This window comes from Oreochromis niloticus, linkage group LG17 (assembly GCF_001858045.2).
Source record: "Oreochromis niloticus isolate F11D_XX linkage group LG17, O_niloticus_UMD_NMBU, whole genome shotgun sequence".
NCBI lineage: Eukaryota > Metazoa > Chordata > Actinopteri > Cichliformes > Cichlidae > Oreochromis > Oreochromis niloticus.
The window spans coordinates 21294703-21317548 of record NC_031981.2 but is presented as its reverse complement, the minus strand read 5'-3'; the positions used below and the strand labels follow the sequence as shown (position 1 = coordinate 21317548).

The 22846-nt window shown below is 40.7% G+C and overlaps 1 protein-coding gene across 2 annotated transcripts; it reads left to right on the top strand.

The window, feature by feature from the left end:
- Positions 1 to 200: 200 nt before the first annotated feature.
- On the top strand, positions 201 to 22632 carry LOC100690342 (CD9 antigen). 2 transcript variants are annotated; one of them, XM_003458443.5, is made up of 8 exons: positions 201 to 449; positions 16267 to 16369; positions 19404 to 19501; positions 20154 to 20228; positions 20330 to 20431; positions 20541 to 20630; positions 20912 to 20995; positions 22016 to 22632. In XM_003458443.5, the coding sequence occupies exons 1-8, from the start codon at positions 381 to 383 to the stop codon at positions 22079 to 22081; spliced, it is 687 nt and encodes a 228-aa protein (XP_003458491.1). In that variant the 5' UTR covers positions 201 to 380; the 3' UTR covers positions 22082 to 22632. The 2 variants fall into 2 exon arrangements, with proteins under 2 accessions (XP_003458491.1, XP_005463534.1); XM_005463477.4 differs by lacking the exon at positions 201 to 449 and adding an exon at positions 7634 to 7830.
- Positions 22633 to 22846: the final 214 nt, after the last annotated feature.

Here is a 22846-nt window from a genome sequence, read left to right as displayed (position 1 = left end):
CTGTGGTATTTATTTCAGTTTCTGAGGCTGTTCTCTGTAGATTTGACGGAAACGGGATTTTTGTCAGACTTGTGGTTTCGTTTTTAATAAATCTGGAGAATTGTTTTATTCAGAAGTTTGATGTTCGGTCCCGTGATGAACAAAAGTCCAAACAAAAGACAAAGACGGACAGAGATCTTTCTGTGTGTGGGTGTCGAGCAGTCGATGGTCTGTTTCCTCCCAGCAGCAGCTGATCTGATCGGAGGCTGTCCGAACTGAGCCGAGCAGAGCCGAGCAAACGGCGACAGGTCGACAGCAGGAACCACGAACATCACTGAGCGATAAATAGGAGATAATTTCAAGACTGAATTAGTCCGAACACGGCTGAACACTCCGCAGGGATGACGGCTCTAACTAGCTGGGAGCTGTGCGTAAAGTACGCGCTCTTCATCTTCAACTTCGTCTTCTGGGTAAGTTTAAACACGCGGGATGAAATATTTAAAGCTCCAGCCGCCCGTGTTTATTTATCTGCGCACAGAAATAAGTCTTCATCTCTCAAATTTGAGCCTGGAAAGATGAAAATGTATTTTTGTGTGATGTGATTTGTGTTTAACAGAGACGAACTGAGGAGCGTCCTGTTTTGATTTAGCCTATGGCATTTTGAACACTAGTGTGTTTTGTTTAAAGTCGTTCCGGTTTGTGTGTGCTCTTTTATATGAAGCTGATAATATTAATTTTGTGTATGTGTAACTATCCACTAAAATCGCACTTCGCATTTTTTTTGTTTTCTTGTTTCTGACATTCTGGGATGCTGTTGCAGCAGCTGTAGACAGCTGACAAATTAAACGAAAAACCCACGAAAAGCATCAATAAAGTGCAGAGACATCACAAACCACCGGAGCAGCTTCGGTGCTCCTCAGAGTGATAAACGGCCTGCTAGTTGATGGTGTTCATTTCCAGTGTTGGGCAAGTTACTTTGAAAAAGTAATTAATTATAGTTACTAGTTACTTCTTCAAAAAAGTAACTGAGTTAGTAACTGAGTTACAATATTCTAAAAGTAATTAATTACTTGAAAAGTAACTATTGCGTTACTTAAAAAAAAAAAAACGTTTAACCCTCTGGGGTCCAGGGTATAATTGGCCATTTTTAACCACTTTTGATTTTCCCTCCACATTTTACCTTTAAAAACTATTTGCTTTGCCTTGTTTGGTATCATCCTTTTCAGCACAACCTCACATGTCTGAATTTACAGTTATGTTTTCATTTTGACATACTGTATTAACACAGTTGATCTAAAATCAGACAAAAAACATACTTTTTCTGCTGTCTTTCTCTCTGTCTCTCTCTCTCTCTCTCCGTCACTCCTAAAACTTCCCCTGTTTTTGTGTTTGCTCATAAGCAGAGAGTGCTTGCTAGCGCTGTCCTTAGACAGTAAACGTGACGAAACTATTGAGGAAAAAACGCCGCGTATATATTGTTTATCATGACTCTGGTTTTACGTGGCCTATCAACACAATTTAAAAACTGGTATATATCACCTTGTTGCTTTGTCTTTAAGTGGTCATGTGATTGGCTTACCACGACTACTTTATTCTTCCTCAGTCAAACAGCAGCACTCATGCGATTGTTTTGCCCCCTGAGCTCCAGGTGTTGTGCTAGACAGTGATCGTGATTACCGTCCGCGGGAGCGCGCAGCTGCTTAAAGCTGTAGCGTCCAGATTACTTACAGCTACTTCCGTGCAACTGATATAAGATGCGGTAAGCTGAACACAGCTTCAACCGTCTGTTTGTTGAAAAATAGTAACGGACCGCATTTTCTTGTTAGTAACTGTAACGCCGTTGTAACGATAGGAATAGTAATTAGTTAGATTACTCGTTACTGAAAAAAGTAACACCGTTACTTGTAACGCCATTATTCCCATCACTGTTCATTTCTGGTGACTTTAAAGTTTTGTTGGTTTTGCAGTAGTTCAGAAATCCAGTAGGGGGCGTAGATGAGCCTAACGCGTCATTCAAAGACAGAGTGGTTGCGTAATCAGTGCTTTCACCTCCTACTCAGGTGTCCTGTGCAGTGAGGAAGCTTAAGGCAGTCTGAAGGATGGCTCCTTAAAAGTCTGAATGATTTCTCAGGGCAGAGGTCAAAGAGGTCGAAGGGCCAGCCTCGGGTCCAGACCTCCACCTCAGGAATGTTAAAAGTCCTGATGTACATTTTAAATTCATCCATCAGTTCAAAGAAATAACTTATTTTTATTATTAAAATGAAAAAACTCTCACAAATCTTATCGTTTTTTAAAACATATTTTTACTACCACCTGCTACACTGCAAACTCATGTTGAAAATGAAAAAAGAAAAGGTTAAAACTCTGAAATAAATGAACCATCCATCAACCATCTTCTAATCTAGCTATCCATCTCAGGGTCTGAAAAGCAGGGTACACCCTGGACTATATGAACTGAGTTAAAGGGAATCAAACGTCTGATTTGTTCCATATGGAATATTAAGTGCTTCCTTATTGACTCTGGTAAGCTATTGTTGATAAGCTTCATATCATTCAGCACACAGGACAGATGGGGATTATTTTGAACTGTGAATCATCCAAAGCTCCTCTGATGGAGTCTACGAATGAACACATGGAGCTGAAAATGAGCAGAATAAATCTTTTTAAGGAATAAATAATTTGTACCAGTTTTTTCACTCGTTTATGTCGAGCTGCTCGCTCACTTTCTCTGATAAATGATCGAGTTCGGTCAAGTCATCAGAGTTCGAGCTCAACAAACAACAGCAGCTTATCACTAAAGACGTCCTTAAAGAGAACGAGAGCGACGAACAAAAGACAGGCAGGGAGAGATAACAGAGGCCGGAAACAAAGCCGGCGTTGTTGGTTTCACTGGGTCCACTGGGAGCCAATGCAGCGTTGAGTTACTGCAGCAAACAATGAGTCTCCCAAGAGGTGTGAGGATACACCTGTGGAGTTTTTGTTTGTGATTCCTCTGAAACAGCTCGGCTTTTTTTTTTTTTACCTGTTTTTAAAGCCAACTGCAGGAGGATGGAGGTAAAACGGGCAGCATGAGTCCAGCTGTGCAGCACAGAGGTTAAACTGGAAGAGTATCAGTGTTATTATCTTCAAAACAGCACTCAACATGTTTGTTTCTCTTTGTTTCGTCTCAATCAAAGAGCACACTTTTAAAATGCTTTATTCCAATTAATCAGTTACGGCTAAGCAAGTCCCAGAAACTGCAGTCCTCTAGCATCCACTGGAGGCACTTTAGAGTGAGGCGGCAGACTCCAGTATTAAACTGCCCAACTTATCTGAGATCCCCATGTTGGTGTTATTCCTGCATTGCAATAACGTGATTAAACTGCTGTGATATTATAGCTTTGAAATGTGAGGGAAGAGAGAAAGAAGTGCCTTTGTTTACATAAACCTCTTTTGAAACAAAAGCTAAGCATTTCAAGTGTTTCCTTTATTGATTTATAAAATATAATAAATATATTATCAAGTTAGGTTTGCTGTTAGCCAAATTTTTGTTACTCATGTTGGTTTGCTAGAGATAGTTTTTAATAGGATAGGCCAAATTCTGGGCTAATTCTAACTGAACGTTGAGACAATGTGATTGGTTAGCTGCAGCGTCACCAACATTATTGTGATGATATAGTAGGATGACCATGGTCAGCTGTCCTCTTTTTTAGCACTCGCTGACTTCTAAAAGCCTACATGACATTTTTTTTATTTCACCATTCATTAACCGCACAGAGAAGGCATAGTTTAAATATGTTAAAGTTTTCTTTAAGCAAACTGTATTATTAAAGTTCTTTGTGACTGGCGCAAGTGTCCTCTTTTTTTGGAAATCAAAATATGGTCACCCTATGATATAGGGATAACTTTAATGAGGCTTTGCAGACACTTGATGTTAACTTGGACACCTCGAGTCCAAATCCACAACCCCCAACAGATGGTTTGTTACATGCAGTCGAGAAGGGCAAGCTTTACTCACACAGCCTCACACACTATAGATTTTTAAAGTTCTTGTGTATAATGGTTTAGCCGCAGACGTAACTTCTACTTTTGATAAAGATCATTCCACCTGTTTATTTCTTAAGAAATGAAGCGTCTTTATTAAGCTCTTATTTATAAATGTCTACACAATAATAGACACCGTGTGCTCTGTGACATTATAGTCTTCTACTGCTGCTTCCATTGGTTTGCATTTTAAACTCCCAACCTTTCAGGTTGTTATGAACGGCTTATATTTCTAACATTTTGTGATGTAAAAGTGAACCACGCAGCTTTTTTATTTTCTGTATGATGGGATGACTTAAGACACGAGTTATTAAAACAATTATAAATGACAGTGTGATGGCCATAGCACTTTATGTGGGTCAAATATGTTAAGGATGATGTTTCTCAATGTAACATTGCAATGAACTTTTGGATAGGATACAAGATCTTGTAAACAGTTACCTCAGAACCTGCTGAACCTCCTCAGATCCTGTACTGTCAGATCTATGTAACGTAAAACTTTCCAAAGTACTTCCACCTAAGTAAGTAACTAAACACATAAAGTCACCCTTACCAATAATCGACTGCTGCTTGAAAAAGTAGCACAAACACACAACTGACTCAGCAATGATAAGTAGAGCTACCCTAGGCCGATATTCAAGTGGAAGAAAATTAAAAGTTTTGGTTTTTGTGGCTCGAAAAATTAAATAATTCAACAAGAGCCGCACCTTTAACACATGTACATTCAAATTTTGGAACAGGCTCAACATTGCTGTTATTGTTCAATAGTTTTTAGCTTCTCTCAAAATTCATTTTATGGCTTTGATGTTTCCAGCCTATAAGGAGAATGACTGCATTTCAAATGCGCGTCCAAAGGCTTTAAACATCCGCTTTGTCTGTAACGACAGCATCAAACTACAGAGCATTGTTTTTACTAAAATTCAACATTTTCAGATTAAAATTTGGCTGCTGTTTTTTTCACTGTAACACCCCCTCAATGCCATTTTTGTGATATTCTTGGAGATTCCATTTTTTATATTTATGCTTTTGGAGTGAGGGTATCTAATACACACGTCACTGTGTTTTTGTACTACCAGCTGTGAGGGCTCTGCTTTTGCTTTGAGCAGTCTGTTTTTATTTTGTCTCGTGAGTGTGTTTTTCAAACGAGATCTTCATCAGTTTGATTTTGTTACCACAAACTTTGTGTGAAGTTCACAACAGAGGTAAAGAGATTTAAACACACCAGTTTAAGGAGACAGGGGTTGGACCAGCTGCACAGGACAAGTGAAGCAGAGAATGTCAGGGGAGATGTGCAACAGAAGCAGAGGGAACATTTTACAAGATGATAAATGGCAGCTTTAGATGATTAAGGATTTGTTGACAAGATTCAAAGATAGTCCGTCAGAGTTCAACAACATTACAGTTTGATTAAATAAAAAGTTTTTAAACTACACAAGGTTTATTTTCTCCTCTGATAGTAATCATATTGAACATGTCAGTGATGGAAACAAGAATATAAAGAAAAATGCTAAACGTGTGTCTAATTAAACTGTTCCTGTGAACCGTAAATCATCCTTTAATATGTTCGGTGTTACAAACTTGAAGAAGCACAGAAAAGATCATCAGACATTAATCTAATCAGTTTTCAGCCTTCATTCATATTGAAATATTGAAATCTTCCCTGCTAGACCGAAGTGTAGCGTTCGATGCCGTTGGCCATAACATTTTATTACAGTTATTATTAAATGGAGAGTCCTCTTCACACACTGAGGTTAATTATGAAGCTCCACAGGCTTCTGTGCAAAGACCAGTTCTGTTTACATTATTCATGCTTTAGAAGCTGTCAAGAGAATATTGTATATATGTGATCAGCTGCATGAAATGTATCCTTTCATTATTTGTCATTAAGCATATTTCTACATGACTTTTCACCTATAACTTGTGTGCAGCTACTAACCGCTTCCTGTCTTCAGAGAACATTTAGATGTAGAGAAGCGAAACCTCAGCTCTTTTACGAGTAGAGAAGGGAAAAACCCGCTGCTCTGAGTGACGTTGTTACCGTGACACACACACACACACACACGCGCGCGCACACACACGGGGGGGGGAGACAGAGAGAGAGAGGGAAATCATTAAGGAGAGGAGCAGGTTTTGGATTTTCAGTTGTTGTTGGATTTAATATGAACAGTCACATAAAATTCATTCCAATTTTTTGCCTTTGCTTCAATTAAGATGTTTCTTTAAATCTACAATCTCTTGTGGTGCTCTATTTAAAAACTAGTAGCCTCTGTCTCTTTCAGAGCGCAAAAGAAAGTGAAATGCTCCTAAACTAGTTAAATTAAATCATCTATGTCTAAATAACAGAGCGCTGAGACCTATACAATCCTTAAAAACAGTTTAATTAAAACACATAATGGTTTCATTAAATAAAACGCAAATTAAACACTTATGAACTCACATGACCCCTGAACTCAGATGCATGAGCAAAGCCACCTGCTACAGGGGGACACGCACGCGTACATGCACTCACATGAACGTGCGGGGTGGGGTGGCGTGGGGTGGGGGGTGGGGGGCAAAAAAGCCACAGGTATATTACTACTCACGTGTCATGAGGGGAAACTGGGTTCCCTGACCAGTGGTTGCTGGGAATGTGATTGTTAAAGCTTCGGTCACACAGACCTAGAGACCAGTCAGTGACAACCACCATGGCAGCCACATGTTGCTAGGGAAAATTAAGTATTCCCCAACCTGTTGCCAAAAACCTTGTGGTTGCTTTGAAAGTTTGCATGTAGATTTCCTCTCCAGCTACTCTTTGAGGTGTAGTGAGACAGTGAAAAAAAGATTTCCTTTCAAATTAAAAGTTGTCCCCTTTGTAACACATTGGCTGAAGCACTCAGACACAGCTTTTACTTTGAAGGCAAACCTTGTCCATTTCCCATTTTCCAACCTTTACTGCTATTTGCAGAGAAACTGCAGACAACCAAAGAAACCAGAAGGTTTTTGATGCAGCAGCTTCTTTAGAGCTGATTTCCCTCAGTGAGAGGCAGAAACCTCCAGGAACCACTGCCACATTATTTCCCTAGCAACCGGTGGTTGTATCACGTCCAAATTGGCAGACTGCTCTTGAACAGTATGTGCATGATGTCACCTAAAAAAAGCAGAAATAAACATGTTTACAGCCTCTATGCTCTCTATGGATGGTTTAAACCTTTCTATGTGGGTGAATTTATTCATAATTCATCCCCATGGAAACTGACATTAGTGGTGTGGCCACTTTGATTTAAAGGCTGTTATTGAAGCCACATAAATGAAAGATAATCAAACTTTAAACTGAATTATTTGATATAAATCTTTGTTCTTCACACAGGAAGCAGATTTTCTCTCAGCCTCGACTCTAGCAGCCAATCAAACTGGGAAACACAGTGTTGATTAACATTTATGAGCCACATGTGAGGTATGTGGATGATTTATTAATGGTGGTCCACAGTGAGTTAAGAGTCGACATCTTCATAATACAAGAAGCACTGAGGCACCTTTCCTGAGTATTTAGAAAAGTCAAGAGGTGTTAAATGCTTTCACCTGCGTTAGACAAGCTGGGTTATGCAGCACACATGCACCCCCCCTCTAGCTCCTCCCTCAGCCAGGTGAGTGCTCAGCGGGGTGTGGCTCACAACAAAAGCTGCTTCTTCCATTCACCTCTCTTCGTTCTCCTTCTCCTCCTCACTGTGTGACACTCAGGACGCTTTTTCTTCCATTTTTCTGCGTAAGAAGGCATAAACAGATCTGAGCACCATGAAGGGACAACAGTGCATCAAGTACCTGGTGTTTATCTTCAACTTTCTCTTCTGGGTACGTAGCCTGGTTTAGTGAGTGGACTGAAGTGGTTTGGTTGGCTTTGGATTATGCTGCTTTGTTTGATTGTTTGATGGTTTCTGTGACTGGATCAGATTTCAGGAAAGACTCACAATCTAAGATTAAAACACAGGCAGAGTTTATGTTTGGCTGGAGCCACAAAATCTTAAATAATTTGACTATTTTTGATGTTTTGGGAGCTTCAAACCTCTAAAACCATCATTAAATTCATGCCCAGCTGTGCTTTTGTCATCGAGACTTTTTGAAAGAATCAAAGTGGCCTCACGCAAACCCACGCAGCACTTCCTTCTGGGGAGTTTCAGCTCACAAATCTTTGCTTTTAATTCGCTTCCAATCTTTATTTTATGTCCCACACTAATCTCTGTAAATGCTGCAGTTTGTTGCTTCTGCAAACAAAATCGAGAAGTTCAGGTGCCTTTGAAATGGTCACAAGCTCATTCACTTCTGATGCAAAAGGATTTGACTTCAGGAGTATTATAAGAACATGGTCTGTGGTAACCACGGCCATTAAAAATCATCACGTCATACTGAAGGATGGGGGAAGGGGCTCGTGAATTGTGGTCAAGACAGATGGATGAGTGATGGATGACTCACTGTTGCAGGAGCTTAAGGAATGCAGTTTAATGCAGTTTAACGCGAAGGAACGAGGATGGGCAGGAGACCAAAGAATGTGATTTCCTTTTGCAGACAGATGGACGTGCTTGGAAAACATGTGCAGAGCGACTCAAAATGGAAGAGAACGATAAACGAGTGGCTAATTTGCTCAAGAACTGCAGTGACTGTAGGGCAGCATGAAATTACAGCCTGACTTGGTGGTTTGGTGCACTGCATGCTGCATGCAGGACAGAACAAAGAGAATCAGCTGGGTAGCTTTGAGCCACTTTTATGTTAAGGTGACGTCACACTCAGACACATCCAGGTGAGAGTGAATTATCCCCAAGCCTCCTGATTCATCTCCAGGATCAGGGATTTTTTTTTTTTTTTTTTTTTTTTTAAATGTATGTATTTATTGTGAAATTACAGAATCAAGTCTAAAAATCACAGATTTTAAACAGACTGTGAATAAATGGCATTAAATCTGCAAAGAAACAGTTCTCAAACTGTGGGGTGTGGACCACGAGGGGGAAAATATACAGGGAGGCTAACAGCAGCTTCAACCAGTGCAGTTCAACTGGAATGCTTTTTAAATGGTTTTGATAAATGCAAATAAAAACAGGTTAGACATGAGGTAAAACCCCAGGTGTAGGTCTGACCTACTAAGTCTAAACTTATAGACTTAGTAGGTCAGACACCCAGACACATGTGTGTATATATATTAAAAAAAGAAATGATTTGCATATGACACAGGTGTGCTGAAGCTGCGCTGCTAGGATTTCAGGTCATTATTTTACAATGTGCATGTGTCAGAAATTTAAGCCAGCTCTGATGAGAGGACTGGAGGGAGTGATAAACTTCCAGGGGATTGGACAATGTGTAGCGGTGTCTCTGCAGTGCGTCACCTCCGGCTGTTAAATGGTCTTTTGTCCTGCAGGACTCCATCTCATTGGTGGACCACCCTGCCCTCTAATTTAAGGGTGTCTATTGCCCCATAAAGGATGCTACTGTGATATGTGGAAGATTTTTATCTGTGAGTGTTTGAGTCCTCTGCATTCACGCTGCCTGCCGTCGTTGCTCCTGTTACCTCGCAGTACAGAGCACAAACAGCTGCTCTAAGCCTAATCGCTGTTTTGACGGTATGTGTCCATGGCTTTAGTGTGTAATGACACCACAATTGGCTCTGACTTGACAAATGAGGCGACAGCGTGATCTGAGGCACAGCCCCCTCCTCCAAACACAAACGTGAGATTAGACTGATTTACTTTGAGTCGGCCTCGAGTGTTTCTGATTATTAACCTGAGGAAGTTTCCCACAGTGTGAAGAGCTGTAGGTTCAACAGCACCACTGATTTTTATCATACCTTGAATCAGTATTGCTTCACCTGTCCTTACAAGCAGTTACACTTCACCAGACTCCATTCACAAAAACTGCAGTTTTATTTTCCAAAACATGGGAGAAATTCTACTGTTTTGATGCGCTGTTAGGTGGCCCCAGCCTGTGCATCGCCAGAACTCCCAAACACTAACCTCGTCATGGTTATTGTTGTTTCTGCATGGCTAATAGTGCTGTAGAGCAGATCTGTGGTTAATGAGAGCCAACATGAACCTCAGGGGAAAATGCTGTTTTCATCTCCTCCACACACAACACTCGAGTCCCTAGAGTGCTTGTGGTTCACTAATAACAACATCCCCAGCATTCAGGACGCCAGACTTCCTTACTTTTCTTTATTCTATTTCTTTTTTTATTCATGTTTTTGTAACATTCATTTGTTACAAATGAATGACAACAAAATGCTTATTCTGGTTAATTCATGTTAAATGTTCTGAAAATGTTGGTAATGGTGCACTAGACAAGCAATAAAGATGTGAGAAGGCTTTTCACTATGTTTGAACTCTGCTATTGTTCATAACCAGCGATGTTCACTTTACCTTAATTTACTGAAACTGAAGTGGACTGTGCGTGCCCTGCATGAAGCTGTATGATTTGTAAGATCATTCTTCTAAACTTGGCTGAAAATCGAGTTTACTCCCTCAGATTAGTGTCTATGAGGCTCGTGGTTCGTGATAATGTTACCACCTGCAGTTATGGAAGATGAAACTACCTACAGAGACTAAAATAGTTTTCATAGCTGGATGTAAACATGTTGGGGTTTTTTTGTTTTTTGTTTTTTTGTTTTTGTTTTTTTTGGTTTTATTTTTTTAACCTCTTAAGCCACAAGGGGGTTTCTGAGCTTCCTGCTCGAAAATGAAATGCCCCAAATTAATTCATTATTTCTCTGCAATTACAAACTCTGTCCTTACAATCTTGGTATCAAAATAAAGCTAACACTTATGAAATTTCATCAGAGGTGTAAATATTGAAGCAGATATTACTGTCAAAGTTTTTTTTTTTGTTTGGTTTTTTTTGTTTGGTTTTTTAGCATATAACCCTTTTTAAAAATATGCCTAAAATGAAACAGTGAAAAATTACAGCACTGTCAATACATGAATATCCAGACATTGTACAAAAATGTCCAATTTTGGCACACAATTGGACATCGTGCATGTTGAATTTTTTAGGTATTAAAGAGCAGAAATTAATCAATTTTATTAACAGGCCTAAAACTGCTTGTTTTTTTTTTAATATTTTGAACCACACATTTACATGGCAAAGGCCCTTTTCTGCTGTGCACATGGAGCGTTTAATTGGCCTCTGGCCCTTTAAACTCTGAGGGGGCTGTAACTTTGGTCTCTTTTGGTCAATTTGCATGATTGACACCTCTTTTTAATCGTTTGAGCCAATAGGATCACAGTAACGATGCCACGTTCACGTCACTTCAACCAATCAGACCTTGCAAGACCAAAACCCACGTTGGCCCAAATTTACTGCATGCGACGTCAGTCCAGTCACGTGTCTTTAGGTGGGTCTAAAATGGAGGTTGTTGACGGAAAACTGCTCTGATATGGCTAGGTAGGCGTGGTAACTGCTGATAATCACGTGGCTACCAGCTACCGGTGTTCCAGATCAACTGGCGTTGGTCGAACAGATGTGTGGCAGTCTTGCGTTTCAGGAGCTGCTACCGACAAACCAGCAAAAAAAACCCTGCCAAATGTGTCATCTGTGACACTTGTGAGGTTATCTCAAACACACTCCGTCAGTCTTGATGCTGTTGAACAACAAAATGTTTAAAAATGTCGCGAGTTTACCTGGTGATATCCTCATGCGCGACGATCGCGAAAACAGCAAACAATTAACACCACGCCGATGTTGTTCACAGGACAGCAAGAGTAAACGATCGGGAGACTCTTGTCGTCGTTATCGTCCCTCTGCACGTTTTATTTCTCCGGTTTCAGCGTTTTTGCTTCACAACTAAAGCAGACAGACACAATTGAAAGGTACAAATGTGTTGTGCATGAAACGAATTCAAACGTGCTGCAGATGTGTGTCACAAGTTGATCTGGCTGTAGGCTGTGGCACTTGGCCAGAGGTGGCGCTGGTTGACTCGAGTCCATGTTAGTGCACAAAGTAAACTGCACGCTTTAGTTGTGAAGCAAAAATGCTGAAACCGGAGAAATAAAACGTGCGAGGGGGATGATAACGACGACAAGATTCTCCCGATCGTTTAGGATCGCATGAGGATATCACCAGGTAAACTCGCGACATTTTTAAACATTTTGTTGTTCAACGGCATCAAGACTGAAGGAGTGTGTTTGAGATAACCTCACAAGTGTCACAGATGACACATTTGGTGGGGTTTTTTTGTTGTTGTTGTTGTTGTTGTTGTTGTTTTGTTGTTGTTTTGGTTTGGTTTTTTTGCTGGTTTGTCGGTAGCAGCTCCTGAAACGCAAGACTGCCACACATCTGTTCGACCAACGCCAGTTGATCTAAACGCCAGTTGATCTGGAACACCGGCGAAAATAACGGAGGAAATCTGGACGGTAAGTCAATTTCTATCTTAGCGCATTTGCACCGCTATACGTTTTTGTGGTCTTCTTTTGCGGCTCATTCAGTGAATTTTGGTCAGAGCGTGGTGAAACTTGGTGTTTGGAGTCAGTGATAGCTCTGGAAGATAACCAGCTTTTCTTTAGCCGGTTACATGAAGTTTGAAGAATTTCTGGTTCGGTTTTGTTTGTTTAGCGGACTTGTGCGCATTTACGTAACTGCTCGTTTAATCATGGCTTGTTTTCGTTGTGTTTGGTGGTTGTAGAAATGGTTTATATGAGATTTTAGCTGCGATTGGGAGGTTTCTGTGGAGACCACACATGTCGGGACTTATATTTCTTACCCCGTGTTATAACCGACTAAACGTGATCTCCTCCTTTTTGCCCCCGGTACCGGCGGCGTGGGGCTTAAGTCGTTAAAGTAAAGCGGGATGTTTTAACCTGAGCGTAGACACAATCAACTCACTCTTGGAGCCTCAAGTGGAGAAGAGGAACTGCACTTAATGGTAGCGCATTGATAATGTCTCAATATTCCTATACAGATACTGGAATTTAAATCTATTGATCTGTGAAGAGATTCATTTGAATATATGCTGACTAGTCTGGATAATATAGTCTGGATAATACTATATATAATTAAATATGGATGATTAAATGAAGAATGACTGGAAAGTTATCCATCATACATTAACTAATACTTGCATTTAAATAGCAGGTAAGATGTAGTACCTTACTTTCATGACATGACATGGACTCCTGCTATTCTAGCCCTGTTTATTACAGCACAGTGTAGAGATGAGAAGTGGAAAGTTGCATTAAGACTGAGTGACACTAGCAAAAGGTGCAGAGGCTCAAACCTCACTTCATTCTTTACAGAGCGAGCGGTTGGATCAAACAACGACTGCAGAGCAAATAAAGCAAATTGATCCTGCATTCTTTAAGCTCGAGGCTACGTTGGAAAGATTTACTGATGATGATCATAAGGTGTGCCTGGCTGACTTAACTCTGACAAACCAGCGATGGGATGATGTCACATGCTGACAGTTACAGGTGTGGCTCTGATTGCTGGAAGATGTCTACTTTCAGTTTACTCACATTGAGATCACACACAGGCTAAGTCGAGCAGCCCGAGGCATGTTTTATTTGCCGTGAAAATGACCCTCATGATGTTTCAGGCAGGTCTGTGCATCCCAGGTTGGATGACTGACTTACAGGTATATCTGACATGGAGCCAGAAACCCTGCTGAAACACACAGTTGTGTAATAAAAGTGAATGAAAGCAATGGTGTTTGCTTTTAGAGGTGTATAAATTATGCAGCTGATGCCTCTAATGCTCCTACATGTTTACAGCCTGATGCTGTTTGAGTCTCTGTAGGGAGATTAAACTTTTCTGTAAAGGCTTAAACTGAAACATGGCTTAAACATGGCTCGCCCCCGAGTATTCATCTTCATGTTTGTTCTGTTGGAGCATTTATTTGATAACCTGGCACTACAGTGTTCACAGTACAGTACAGCCAGTCAGCTTGTGCTGTGGGTTTAATGAAAGTCTAGTATTGTACAGAAAACGAAGGCGTGATGATCCTCCAACTCAGTTGGGTATTTACAGCTGTGCTTCAGCATGTTAGCTAATACTTTTTAATGAATTAAATATTTGCTATTTGAAACATTTTAACAGATTATTATTTAACTCTAACTCTCTGTTGCCGCTAACACCCATATTAAGGTGTTTCTTTGTTAAGGATTCTGGTTAACAACAATAAAAGGATGATACACTAGCTAATGCTAGCATACAAAACTAACAACGAAAGGGAATTTTTTCCTAATGGCATTAAAAAAACAAGGTGAGCTAGCTGCTACGCTCGTTGTCATATTATTTGTATGCCTTGATGAGCTAGCGTTGGCTAGAAAAATAAAGCTGGCCATCAGGGTGGAATTGTCAGACAGAAGTAATTTAAAATTTTGAGTTGATATCTCAAAATTTTAATTTACCAAATATTTTGGAATTGTATTTGGAGTTATATTTGAGTTACTCAAACTTTCAAGAGAGAACTCAAGACCTGGATTTACAGACAACACCCCCACCCCAAAAAACCAAAAACCTGAATCATGGTCAGCAGATCATAGGAGGAACCAGACGGAGGACATGTTGGAGCAAAGTGTTGCCATTCAGCCTGAATGCTTCATGCTGTGTGCTTCATATACTCCCTGTTGCACAACAACAGACGTCAGCGTCACGCTGCAGGACATTATGGGAGTTATTTGGGTGGCAACAAAGAGTTGACGTAAACTGTTTTGTGGTTGCTGAGGCGATTCTGAGTCATGGTAGTGGGTAATTACTGTTTGAGACAAAGTATGGCTGTCATTTATTTATCTGTGGATGCCTTCATATCTAAGTCTCTGTTGTGCAGAGGCTCCACATGTACTGAAGTCATGGCTCCTCTGTCATTGGGTTGGTCTGTATTCAGGAGAATAAGCCAGGCAGGAAGTCGAACTTCATTCCTCAAATGTTAGCCTCGTGTTCACACTCACTGTAATGAATTCTTATTCATCCAAACTAACATACTTTGATTTGAATATGAAACCATTGCATTCCAGGCTAGCTACACATAGTTTTGCACCAGTGAAGGATTACATCATCATACCTTACAAAAGCCAGTTTTTCTTTCATTTTGCTCTGAGCAGCTGTTTTCGAACCCCTGTCTAAACAACTGTGATGGGTCCATAAGTTCAGTGATGATGAGTTCATGGTCTCAGTAGTTTTGTGGTGGTGTTGTTGTTGTTGTTTTTGTTTGTTTGTTTGTTTGTTTGTTTGTTTGTTTTGTTTTTTAACACAACATTATGATCAGTTGTAAATCACTGTAAAGCAGGATTAATCTGGTTATTGTCTAAGGTAGGATGCTTTATACTGGATCAGTTGCCACTGTGTGGGTGTCCACCTCTTCATGACTCTGCATGCTGTTTAACCCCTAATCTCTAAATAGCGTTCACATCAAACACTCTGCTTGTTCCTGCACATCTCAGATTACCGTGCTGTTATAGTCTGTTTCTAACTCAGATGTTTAGGATAAAGTTGCCTCTGATGTACTGTACACTGCAGCATCTCCTCGTTTGTTCTTTTGTTGTGTGCTTTATTTTTTTCTACAGTCATCGTTCAAGTATACAGTGTTAGGACAGTGGAGTGCTGTGAGGCAGGTCCAGGTTGGCCCTGTGGTTTCAGTCAGGTGATACTTCTCAAATCCAGCCTCATTCGGGCTTTTCACATCTTCTCTCTGTGTCTAACCAGTGATGTGTTGCCTGTGTCTTAGACCCCGGAATTACCCACCCGCGCCTACAGCTGTTGTTGGATTTGATGAAAGTGCCTGTTAATGCAACAGTCTTGAGCTGTATGTGCCTTTTATTATTTTAAGAGTGGATAATAACTCAATAACAATTTGAAAAAGTGCTCCGGTGCTGCTGGCTCTGTTAACTTACCTTGTTGTGAGCACAGTGTTCTTCCAAACATCAGGAACAAGTTCACGCGTGCTGTAACGCCTGCTTTAGAAGCATTTCTGCAGGTTCAGACCACAGACATGGACATAGCCTCTGCTGGTATGAAAAATGAAGTCTGCATCAAACTGCCTTTAGACCCCTGCATTGGGGTTTTTATGCCCACCAGGGGGCGACCCTTGTAGTTGTATAGAAGTGTAGAGGCTCAGCTTCTCTCTGACTTCAGTCCTTTTCTTGGCTCAGTTGGTAGTTTTGTATCTTATTGCTTAAACCACAGAGAAACTAATGTTATCTGTTAATATCTGTAAATGAGGACAAATGTGCAAAATGACATTAGTATTTGAATACTGTCTCATGAAGAGAACATTACACCTCCTTCAGAGACAGTAAACGTGTTTTTGTCTTGCAGCTGGCAGGAACCGCTGTGCTCGCTGTGGGACTCTGGCTGCGTTTTGACTCCAGGACAGCAGGACTGTTCGAAGGGGAGGAGTCGCCCTCCGTCTTCTTTACGGGTAAGGCCTCTGCTGGTTAAACCCTGGATGCAAAACACTTACATGGAAACAAAAGACCATGAAGGAGAATAACCTTAAGGACAGCAAGAACCCTTTCAGAGGTGAAGCATCTTAATCACAGCAGCTTCGCTTTTACATTTTTGGATATCTCACAACCATAAACCACAAAATAACAAAAAGAACATACAAAGATTCATAGTGCACAGAAAGACGGGGAAATGATCAGCTCCTATTCCACCATCATGGTCTTTGAACCTGCCACGGAGTGATAGTAGTGATGGCGGTGGTGGGTGTTGTTGTAATTACAGCTGACGTGTCTGTAGTGTAGCTTTGACGCACATTACGAGCCTGCACGTTTTATCATGCTGTCCTATCAATGTGAAGTCTCACACTGCTCATTTCACTCCAACCAGCAAAAACCACACTGAATAATCTGCAGCTGAAAATAGTCCTCAGTAACCGCTTCGTCCCGTTTATTAACAACCACAGCGTCGTGTTTCTAGAATGAAGTCTTTATATTTGTGGAGGAAGTCATAATTTCAAATTAAATGCACTACAGCTGCATTTAGCTCTGTGGGGCTCTGGACATGGATATAACCTGACCTCAGAGAGGTGGGGCACTCGGAGGGCAGCTGAGGCCAAAGTTGGTCCACAGCGAGGCGGCTCGTCCAACCCGGCAGATCCCTCCACACATAGCGCTCATTCTTCCCAGCGCACAGGGACTCCTTTGTTCGGAGGAACTGTCCCACCCTCCCGTCTTTGTGCTTCGCATCCATCAAACTGATAAGAGAAGTGGGCAGAGAGGAGACGGAGGACGGGCCTGACATGACAAACATCTTAATAACTGCTTCGGAGGAGTATTTGTGTGTGTGTGTGTGTGTGTGTGGCTCGCTCATGCGCTCACTGTTGTTGTTATCCGACAGCCTGTTTATGATTCATCCTCATGAAGTCACCGTTGAAGTGTCGAATCATCGCTCTAAATCACCCTGCAGCTGATTCCCACTCACCAGATCGTGACTGAAGGTGTTTTTGATAAATAACTCCTCATTAAAAGCAGCTTCTGGTGCCTCTCAGGCCTTCGTGTCTGTTCGGATCAGAGCGGCAGCAGCTCTATGAGCCAGAATGCAAATCACTGATGTACATTTACATTTTTAAAAGGCATGAGCAGGTAAATCAGGGCTGATTTCCAATCAGCCTTCCACATGCACCTGTACAGTCACTGACACTTTATTAGAAACACAGCACGGGTTCTGTTAGAGTTGATGCTTTTGAGATTGTCATTTGTGCTAAGATATATATAACCATTGTTTGTGTGTGTGTGTGTGTGTGTGTGTTGATAAAATGTTTCTCCTTATTAGGGTTTATGCTTCTATGATGGAGGAAGCAGCCTCGTCGCTATAATTTTTCCATTACACATTTAGAAACCACAAGGTTCTGTTCATCTAAGGCAGGGGTGTCCAAACATTTTTCAGTGAGGGCCACATACATAAAAAAATATAGGAGGGGCTGGGCCACTTACTAGAAATTGGATATATAACCTTAACTGTAGCGTATTAAAGTTAGAAAAATCATTTAAAAGTGGTCAAATGTGTTATATTGTTGAATATAATTAAAGACAAAACTGCCTTCATCACAGCTTTCCATAAATGGATCTTTATTGATTTATTCAGAAAAAGCTTTGGAAGCTCATTCTCAGAACAGCAGCAGATTTCTTCTTGGACAGAAGATTTACAGCACAGAGAAAAAACAATAAAGGGGAAAATGGGACGGGTACATTTCAAGCTTGTTATTTAAGTTATTAGGCTTAGCAACACACCTATTAACGTTCGTTTGAAACGGTTATCAGCATTAACAGACTGAACTGGACTTAATAACATGAGTCCATATAATTTTAGTCAATTATTCTGGTGAGTATCAGCTGCGCTGGGTATGTAAATCGGGCCATCCAGCTGCGGTGCTCATCATACGCCACTCGTGCCAAAAATCCGGACAAATGTCACTTGATCAAGGAGCAGATCTGCATCAGATGAGATCAGCTGACTTTGCGTGTGCGTGCGCTGTGCACAGCGGTGTGTACTCTGTGTGTTAACAAGAAAAACGCATATAAGAAAGTGGTGCGCAAAAGTAGGGTAGTGACAGAATTGATGCGCATTATTGATGATATTTGAAGCATGTGTACCTGCACATGCATGCTTATTAACACACGGGTACTGTGGAATATATTTCTTTTACTCACCTAAAGTGCTCGTGCTCTCGTCTACTCCCCGCAAAAAAAAAAAATAGCAGCTGTGCGGTGTCTGTGGCATCGGTGCTCTGTCACGTGGATAACTGAACTATGTATAACTGATTTCACTCGAATAAAAGGAGTTGCAAGGGGAGTCAGGTTGGAGTTGGCTGAGTTCAAGTGAAGGGTGAACAGGTCTATGACCTTGGCCAAATTCCCTTGCAAGTAAAACAACAAAAAGCGCTGTATTGTCTTGTTTTGCATGCGGTTGGTTGGTCTCTGTTACAGCTGGGTTTTTGGCCTGAATAAACCCTACAGGTTCGTGGCCTCACTTTGAGGTGAAACGGCCTCAACAAGCTGCTGGAAAAAGAACTCTGCAGTGTCTCGCTTTGTTCAATCCAGAGTCAAAAAGACAAAAATTCAGTTTACCATAGTGAGGACACACCTGTGGAGGTGCTGCATGTAGACTCCACCTGTTGTCCTTCAATTTTTTAAAAATCTGTGTCAACAACAAACCAAAAAATGGAGCATCAAGTTCTAACGTTAAACTCTCGATGGAGAATTGAACATCGAATAGTGAATCGCATCCCATTTAACAAAACCAAAAAAACATGAAGTAACTAACAGTGACTTTGAACCGGGTGGTGCTAAAATCACTGAGGTTGAGATCCTGTGCATAAGTTTAATTTAATCGTGTCTCCTTTGTTTGTAACGGGCCTTGGGAACTTAAAGGCACAGGTGACCCCAGAATGCTTGTTTCCTCTGGCCCATGCTGCTTTAATCACCCACCCTCTGAACGTTTTGTTGCAGGCGTGTATATCCTGATTGCAGCAGGGGCTCTGATGATGGTGGTGGGCTTCCTGGGATGCTGCGGAGCCATCAAAGAGTCGCCTTGCATGCTGGGACTGGTGAGTGATATTTTTGTGTGTGTGTGTGTGTGTGTGTGTGTGTGTGTGTGTGTGTGTTACTACTTCACATTACTTTAAAGACTGGTGACTTTGCTGTGAATCATGAATTCATGCTCAGATTTTTCAGTTGGCGCATTTCACAGAGATGTTTGGGCTGTAATCACACAGATCAAAAGGAAATACTCATGTCACCACAAGCGTGTCGGCTGCTGCAGATCAATCGGTGTGATTTGACCGCTGGTGGCGATTCGCTGCTATGTTTTTACAAAATGTGTTTGTCCTGCGATTGAAATGGTCATATAAACTCGGTGGATGTGATCACATCTACTCTAAGCCGTTATTTTAAATATTAAATGGCTTTAGTTTTAACTTACATTTCAGGTCATCTCTTCCTTAGTCATCTGTTATTTGAGCTCTGTTCACAGCAAAGGTGAACAGCAGAGCTGGTGCACAACAACTTAAAAGTGCTGATGTTATGTCCACCACACATAAATCTATGGATTTTACCACTGGCTGAGGAAACTTTGGACAAAAGTGACAGATAAAAATAAAAACCCACTCTGAGGTTCCCTTCAGGACTGATAACATTCCTGCTCACCTAATAAAATCATGTCTACACTCCAAATCTTGTTATTCTTGTTTTCCGGTTTAGTTCTTCTTCTTCCTGCTTCTCATCTTCGCTGCAGAAGTGGCTGCCGGGATCTGGGGTCTTTCCAACAGCGACCGGGTAACTAATTCTCCCCTTCTGTCTCTCACACGCATGCACTCATGCACGCACGCATTCTTTGTTGATTGACAGGTGTGTTGACTTTGTCCGTATGTCTTCAGGTGGTGGAGGACATCACAGAGTTTTATAAACAGACTTACGCCAACTACAAGGACACCAAACAACCAGCACTGAAGGAGACCCTCCGCCTCATCCACTTTGGAGTGAGAACACACACCTGGACACAGTTTATTCAACTTGTTTCCTTATTTTGAAGCAGAACACATGGCTCTCTTAGATGACTGCCTAACCTGTGCCCCTCCCCCTTTGCAGCTCGACTGCTGCGGTCCAACAGGAACAGTGATCGACGCTGCCAGAGATATCTGCCCCAAGCAGGAGGGGCTGCAGGTCCTCGTCACCAAGGTAAGGCAGACTGCAACAAAAGGGAGATGACCTCTTATGGCCAAGTCACATCATGTAAATTTTTACTTAAACATTTTAAGAACTCCATTTTATGGAAAGTAACAGTAACAAGCTAAGAGATTTGTGCTAAAAAGTGCTACAGCTAACATGTGTCTCTAGGGTATTCTGGCTTTGTAGGAATCAAGCTCATATTTGCATCAGACATTTGGTTTAAAATAAGATGTGGAGCTCACACCTGTTTTTTGCTGTTTTTGCTTCACTGTCCTGCTTCCCTCCTGCAGAGCTGCCCCGCTGCTATCGACGAGGTGTTTAACAACAAGCTGCACATCATTGGTGGAGTCGGCATCGGCATTGGAGTCATTATGGTGAGTCTGCCACTAATGCACATGTACCAAAACCTTAAGTAAAGCTATCATATGGTTGTTAAATTGGCACAAAGCCTAGAAGTGGTACTAAATGAAATGATTTTTTTAAAAATGTGTCAGGACAGCTGGTTTAGAAAAAGGCAAGTGTCTCATTGTTCTAGTAGTGGGTCTGGCTCATGATTGATTTATTTAACCTCCTAGGACCTGGTGTCCACATATGTGGACATCACATTTTGGGTTATTTGGACCAAAATACTCAATTTTGCTCTATAAGGGCCTGATATCCACTTACGAGGACATTATACTGCTTCTGTTTCATCAAAATTTTACACGAATATCCTCATGTGCCTCTTATTTTTGTTAAAAACAAAAATAAGGTAAAAAAAAAAAAATTCTGGTAATTCTTTGTTTTTACATTCATTGGGCCCCAAGATGCCCAAATATCAAAGAGAAATTAAAAATGCATGCCGGGCAGCATCTGTGGTTGCAAAGACACTTTCATATGTGTAGAAATCTATGAAAAATTACATTACTACTTACTTCATATATGACATCAGTAAACACTTTACTGGTGAGTTTATGGCTCAGTCATGAGTACAGAATGTTAAATATGAAGTCTGATGATGACAAGCTATGAGTTTTGTTGGCTAGCTACCAAACGATGTGGTAATTTCACACTAACTAGACATTCTACATTGTTTGGCCCCTGAAATTTGACTGGCCTGCCCTGATGCCACCCAAAAAAACAATCCCCAAGGACAACTTTCTTTCATAGAAGAACAAGAAAAATTTTAAATATTTATATTCAAGAAGTTGGAATCAGTGGAATCAGTTTATTTTTTTTATTTTTTTTTTTTCAGGGTCGGTCCATTTTTATCATAGAAAATGCTTAAAATGAACTTATCAAGATTGTGAAATTTCAAATAACCAAAATACACAATTATGGAAACGTTGACACTTTTGTAAACAGTGTGGTTTATTTCTTAATGCCACATTCCTGTGTCCTGTGACTCTCTGCAGATCTTCGGGATGATCTTCAGCATGATGCTTTGCTGTGCCATTAAAAGGTCTAGGGACTATGTGTAAAAACCCATGAAACTCCGTCCACCTTTAACTCTGCTGCTGCTTCAAATCATTTAAGTAAGAATAACAAGGTTTGTCCCTCCGTGTGCTGCTTGGGTCCATACAGGATGGCCTCGTCGACCTGTGAGAGTATGGCTCCTTTTCAATGACGCCTCTTTAACTCCTCCACTCTGTGTGGTCTGCAGCGAGTTATTTATACCCAAAGTAAACTGATAAGTGATAACTGATACAATCTTTTAAATCAAAAAACCTACTTTTCATAATAGGACAGGTTTGAGCATATGCAGGTGAAAGGAGACTTTTGCAACTCTGCTGCCCCCTGGTGGACGCCCCATTTTCTTTAAATCCTTTCTTTTTAAGTTATGTTTACAAAATCTGCTAAAAGTTTGAGCTAACGGGGTTTTTGCAGCTAAATGAATGTTAATGACCCATGTTTTATTTTAAAGCTGCATGTTAGAAGCTTTGATTATTTTTTTATTTTATGAGTTTTATCCAAATGATTTAATGATTGCAGTTCATGTCTTTAAGATGTCAAATAAATGAACTAAAACAAAGATTTGTCTTAAATGCAGTGCTTGCTTTGAGTGTTAAATGGGTACAATACAGTCTAATGTACAAATGTTAAAATTGCATTAAATATTTTCATAACATACTCTACAAAATTTAAAAAAAGATGAGAACACTTGTGTATAATTGAATAAAAAATTACATAAAAAATAATGAATACAACAATTATCTGGACTTCAAATTTTGTATTTCTGTAGGGGC